The sequence below is a fragment of the Chinchilla lanigera genome, unplaced genomic scaffold (genome assembly GCF_000276665.1).
Source record: "Chinchilla lanigera isolate Chin_1 unplaced genomic scaffold, ChiLan1.0 scaffold00038, whole genome shotgun sequence".
NCBI classification, from domain to species: Eukaryota; Metazoa; Chordata; class Mammalia; order Rodentia; family Chinchillidae; genus Chinchilla; species Chinchilla lanigera.
In genome coordinates, this window is record NW_004955439.1 from 14,232,458 (window position 1) to 14,239,000 (window position 6,543).

At 37.1% G+C, this 6,543-nt stretch overlaps 1 protein-coding gene across 5 annotated transcripts in view; it reads right to left on the reverse strand.

The window, feature by feature from the left end:
* Adgb (androglobin) overlaps window positions 1-6,543 on the reverse strand; it is a 124,928-nt gene that overhangs the window by 88,402 nt on the left and 29,983 nt on the right. For 4 of the 5 annotated variants that reach the window (XM_005390627.2, XM_013517404.1, XM_013517405.1 and 1 more), the window contains exon 7: window positions 6,140-6,226. In XM_005390627.2, the coding sequence (XP_005390684.1) occupies window positions 6,140-6,226 (87 nt within the window). Of the gene's footprint in view, window positions 1-6,139; window positions 6,227-6,543 lie in introns of those variants that run through there. The other variant, XM_013517407.1, reaches the window with a different exon arrangement.

A 6,543-nucleotide genomic window follows, 5' to 3' on the forward strand; every position in this document is an offset into this window, starting at 1 on the left:
GGAGACTGAGAATCAAGAGTTTCTTTCAGAATAGTTTGAGTATAGTATAGTATTTCAGAACAGTATAATAGCTTTATATTTTTGGCACCTACATAGCATATGTAATTTAGGCAACTGCATGTGATAATATTCTACAGTTCAGGAAATGGTCAGGCATAACGATATAAAGTTGAAATTCATGGACAAAAGCTGGTTATCAAGTGGCTTTGTGGTGGCTGAGGAACTGTCCAAAAAGGCTGAAAAGAGAAGCAAATAAGAGAGGAGGAAAGCCTGGAGCGGGTGTTGCAATGGAAGCCACGTGAACCAAGTTTTGTAAAAGAAGTTGTTCAGAAAGTCAAATACTGGGATGCTAAATAAAAGGGGCAAAAGAATCAGTCACTGGATTCCACAACCTTAAGGCCTTGGTTGACCTTTAAAAAAGCCCTTTCACTGGTATGATGGAGGAAGAAAGGACAAAGAGCCAAGAGACTGAGAGACATTGGGACAATGACTGCAAAGACTACTCATTCACTGAGACTTTCTCTGAGGAAAATAAGATGAACTGGTGGTTTGGAAATAAGGTTTCCTTGTGCATCTGTGAGTTGCTCAAGTGCCTGAATTTCTTCCCACTCGTCAATGGCTCTTTAGGACCTAGCAGATAGTGGGCCTTCAGATGTTTTATTTTTGCATTTAATCCCACAACAGCTTTACAGCATGGGTATTACAACCCTAATTCATGTTTTGAGGTTGTAAATTTTATGTGGTAATACATGAAATTACAGGGTCAGAATTCAAACAGATATTTGTGAATCTAAATTCTATACTGCTGTATTTTTCTCAGCTGTAATATAAAAATAGTTACACTATGAAGAAGACATATTTGGATGTTGCTACAGAATGAGACCATCTAACTTCTGAGACAATTTGGCTTAAATATAGGGTGGCAGGGTGCTGGATTCACAGGCAGACCACGAATCAGAGACGCATGCTGACAAATGAGCCATGCCTTCCTCTGAAATTGTCAGGCTTCTAACATCCGCTTTAACATGTCATTAACTGTGCTTCTATATTTACACGGAGAATTAGAAGATATTCCCTTTTAATTTTCAAAGGTAAAACCTTACTGCTTGTGGCAAACATAAGAGGCAAGATCACAAATTGCAAACTGAGTGGTGTCTCCCTTGGGTGTTCATGCGGGAAGGAAGCTAAATGGAAGGGAAGGAGTTGTCCACTGGAATTGCACAAAACATGTTTCTGCACTGACTGTCTCATGGAAAAAATTTAGAAGTCAACACAAGTTTGAAATGTTAGCACTCTGACTTTCTCTGCCTTTCATAAAGCCATGGATATAACTGGCCAACTTTTTTCTACACTCTAATTCTTCTCAATAACAGAAACACCTACTTCTAACATGCCATGGACCTTTATTCATACTGCTCTCCTGCCTTCCATCCCATCTCTTAGCTTTGCATTAAACCAAACACAGCCGATGTTAAGGCTCAGAATAAGTAGAGTGTGGTCAGTGAAGCATTATCTGACTCCTTCCAGCACCTCTCGCAGATGGTGATTGCTCTCACTTTACAATTTAAACATTTCTTCACAATTATTTATATGTGGAAGACCACCTAGGTGACCCTCCTTGAAGAAGGGGCAATTGTTTCCATTTTGGCTGAACCTGACTCTATTTCCATGTATTGATATGTACAAAGCTTGCTGGGACTTTTTCTTATTCCTTTAATTGGCTTTACGCAATGCTTATTGGTCCAGCCAAGGTGATGATGGTAGTCTTTGGAGACAGCAGGTGTGTTTCCCCGTACCCCCATTGTTCCCTTGTGTGAGCCAGGAGGAGATGGGATGAAAAGCCAAGGTTCCACACTCTTGGCTGAGATCAAGCCTCGAGATAGAGGCTATGACCGCCTGAGGCTTGAAAGATTACACATCAGAGCTGAAGCCCCAGCCCCAAAACATTAGATACTATCTCAATTGTGCTATACAGATTACTGTTTCTGTATATCCTTCACTTTGCATATTGTAGAGGAGATTTCCAGCCTCCTAAAGAGCCCAGCACACAGCACTCACCTACTTCCCACAGTTCTCACAGTCACGCATCCTCAAGCCACTCCTTTCCCCATGAATTAATAAAACGTGGGTTAGGCCCTGGGTCGAGGCCTTTGCTCTGGATGGCCAGCATCGTGGCTAGACTTAGGACCCCTTGGTTCCCCATAACTACAAATATGCTTAGTGTCTTTATTCTTGCCATGGGTTGCACTGGAAACGGTAGATTGGAATTAAGTAATTAAAATTCCAATAACTTTTCCTTGGGATTACAAATATAAACTTCCTGGGCTGCAACAAGGACCAGGAAGTGCTCACTATATTTATATATTATTTGTGACACTTTTTCCTTTAAAATTAAATATGCATACACATGAATTAACCTTTTAATTTTTCTTTCTTTTTTTTTTTGGTACTGAGAATTGAACTCATGACCTCATGCTTGCAAGTGCTTATGCCACTGAGCTATACTCCCAGCCCCAACCTTTTAATTTCATAACATAATTATAACTTAAGAATCATTTGACTATTATGGCAGAATATTTATATAAAAACTCAATGAATTACAACAGATTAAAGATTTTTTCTTTTTTAGTTGAATTTAGAAGAAATCTAATTGACTGGGTTAGTCCCACTTACAGTATCTTCTTTATGCTTTTCCTTGTTTCCAAAGGTTGGTTATTATCTACCAAATATTTTTAGATAATAATAAATAATCCAGTAAAACTCACTAGAGATAAGAAAGACATTTTCATTACTTATTTTTCTGTAAGACACTAGCTACTTTTTCTGACTAGATCCTTTTTCTTTCAAATACTCAATCTTCAGAACAACCATTTAGGATAGATGATGTTATCCCTACTCTTCAGATAAGGAAAGTATGGCCCAGAAAAGTTACATTACTTGCACGAATTGTAAAAATTTAAATGCTCAAGCTAGGCCATGCACGGTGGCACACACCTGTAATCCCAGCACTCAGGAGGCTGAGGCAGAAGGATCTCTGAAAGGCTGAGGCCAGCCTGGGCTACAAAGTACAATGACCCCTCACCTATCATGGGAATTACATTCCAGAGATCCCCATGATACGTGAAAATCCGCAAAGTAGTGCCATTATATTTATTTTATTATTTATATATATTTTAAGGCTTTCTAAACCCTTCCCACACTCCTATAAACCTTTCCCACTCTCTTATTCACCTTTCCCACACTCTTATAAACACTTTGTATGCTCTTAAATACTTTCAACACTCTTCAACCTATGTAATTTTAACAAAATGTAAAATTCTATATGCATGCTCAATGTGAAGTAGACAAGAGAAGCTGAACGTATGAGCACAGTGTGGGAGAGCAAACAGACTGATGTCACATTCACTGAGCCAATCCGCACCCAGGATAAGGAACACAGTGCTGTGGTTGGTCACCTTCCATTCCATCAGCCAGTAGTGTGCCATGTACAATCTCATGTTGGCAAACTTGCACAAGCAGTAGTGACATACTACATTTCCGTTGTGTACAGTATGGTATTCATCTGCTGATGAAATACATATTGTATTTTATTTTGATTTAATACTCTTTTAATATGTTAGAATTAATATTTTTTATATTTTTTATATTGTTTTAAATTTTTTAGGCAAAAATAATTAAAATCATAAACATTATATAAATACCTATATACTGCAAAATCCCGTAACATAGCTAAAACTCCACGATACAGAATCAGGTATATTTTTTTAAAAACCCACGATACAGTGAAGCCACAATAAGTGAACCATGATATAGGGAGGGATGACTATAAGTTCAAGGCCAGCCTGAACTATACACTGAAACCCTATCTCAAGATAAAAAAGATAATAAAAAATAAAAGCTCAAGCTTTTTCTTTATATCACATTCACAGGTATTTTATAAGCAACTATAATTCATGTAAATTGCATACCTAAAATCCTCAATTTTGAAAATTATTAAAGTGATCTAATTATGAAAATAAGTGCACAACTTTTAATATTCATATATGATTTTATTTTACTATTCATGTATGACCTTAGCAAGAAACAATACAGTTATTAAATTAGTAATTTTCTAGTTGTGAATCATTCTATCTTTTTTCTCTACTATCCTCTGTTAGATTTCTGATTGATTTCATGTTTCTGGTATTCACACCAACTATTATCCAGGGAAAATTAAGGCATAACTATAAGCACTCCCTCAACACAAAGATAACACTTTAGAGAAGCCCACACTTTTGAAATGCCATGTGCTGTCCACTTCTCTCACTAAAACTGTTCACACTGTCTTAGATATGAAAAAAAGAGTTTTGCATAAGAAGGTCTAAAAGGATGCCATCATGGTCTGTCCCTATGATAAAAATACACTCTCTTTCAGAAAAGTGGTTATTTGAGAAGGGTAGAAACCCTTCCATCTTTTCCCTGGAAATATTTTTATTTGAACAGAGCAATAGCTAATTCATCTTGCTGCAAGGATGACAAAATCCAAGTTACTAAGGCTTATTTTCAAGCTCCTGTAACCTCAGCCAACCCTAGGAAACTACAGCTTTCCACCATCAGCAATCACATATGGTCCATTTGGTAACTGTACTGTGGATGTGATTATCTTATAAACACCAGGTTCTGAATTAATGATGAGTTCAGATCTATTGCTATACTTCTTTCCTGTGCACATTTACCTAATTTTAGTGTATGTGCTGCCAAAGAGAGCACTATGTACCTTTACCTAATTAGCTTCTAGCTGTCAATGGTAATATCAAGTTGAGTGTCTATAACCATTTTGTATTAAATAAAACTACTTGTGAAGTTTTAAGTAAGCAATATATTAAATGGCTTCTTCTATTTTTGTACCAAGAACTATTTTTGGAAAAAGATAAGCAATTTCTCTATATCATCTAGAACCACATGGAAGAGTGTGGGTCTGGACAAGCAAGAATTAAATGGACACAGCTTTGAGGAATTCCACCTCCCTGAGCTTATTTTCCTTATTTGAAATGACCTATTCATAATTGATGAAGTCAAGTGGATGATTTCATAAGGTAATCCTTTCAGGACTATGTTATTAATAAAAAATAATATATTAAAGTACATAATATGTAATAGGTATTTTATTAGGATTACTTATTTCCTAATATGTATGAATAATTAAATATGACTTTTATGTTTTGGTATTGAAATAAGTAAAAATGGAAATCTATAAACACTTTAACACAAAAACAATTACCAGCATTTGAATATCTGAAAATCAGATATTTAAGGATTAAATTCCTAATACATATACAGCATAGATAAATATGAATATATATATATGTGTGTGTGTGTGTGTGTGTGTGTGCATATATGTGTGTGAGAGAGAGAGACAGAGAGAGAGAGAGAGAGAGAGAGAGAATGTGTGTCTGTGAGAGAGACAGAAATATCAGGATATATTACCCCAAAATATGAAAGGCTGTTTAACAGAAGACAATTAAGAAGCAGCAAATACAGTGAAGTTCTCTGCCTTCTCTCTGTGTTCCTAATAGTAGGACTTAGATTTCCAAAGACAAAAGGTATCCTGCCTCCCCTGCTCCTTCTCATAGGCCTGAAGATGGTAGCAGAGGAATCTACATTAATAACCTTTACCAAATGGCCCATCTCTGACATTTATTTGCCTACCCACGAACTGCCACCTGTAGAGAAACAAGGCCTTTTTTCCTTTGTCTTGCCACATCTCTAAAAATGTACTGTTCTTTACTGAAGATTTGTATAAACTGGAGTTCAAAGACACTTTTTGAGAAACTATTCATTGCTTGATTGTCCCCCATGTGCACATGAAACATATATGTTAATAAGCTTTTGCAGTTTTTTCTTGTTAATCGGTCTTTTGTCATAGGGATCAGTTTCAGCTGCAGAGAAACCACAAACATGTGACTTATTCTTCTCCTACATAAAGAAGCAGAATCTACCCTCACATTCCCAAGGAATTTTATGATACCCTAAAGGATTATTCTCCCAAACTTTCTGTAAAACAGGACCTGCCTTGAAATTTTCTTAAAGAACAAGAATATTTTAAAGAATCTTGGGAAGAAAGAAAAATAGATATGAGCAAAATAATCTTCAAACTTACTGAAGAGGAATGACTTCTGGTAACCATCCTGTAAGTGCATGGATAACTGTGAACTCTCCCAGTTCTCTCCGCTGTGCTTCATGGATGCTAAGGGAAAAGAAGCATAATGCTGTAGTTAGCAAAACCTGGAGGCACAGAGTGATATATAAGGACTAAAAGGCTGGGCGTGGTGGCACACGCCTGTAATCCCAGCACTCGGGAGGCTGAGGTAGGAGATCATTGTGAGTTCAAGACCAACCTGGGATACAAAGTGAGCTCAAGGCCAGCCTGAATTGCATAGCGAGACCCTATCTCAAAAAGACAAAAAAAAAGATCTACGGGGGCTGGGGATTTAGCTCAGCAGCACAGCACCTGCCTGGCAAGCCCAAGGTCACGAGTCTGGTTCCCGGTACTGGAACCTTCCC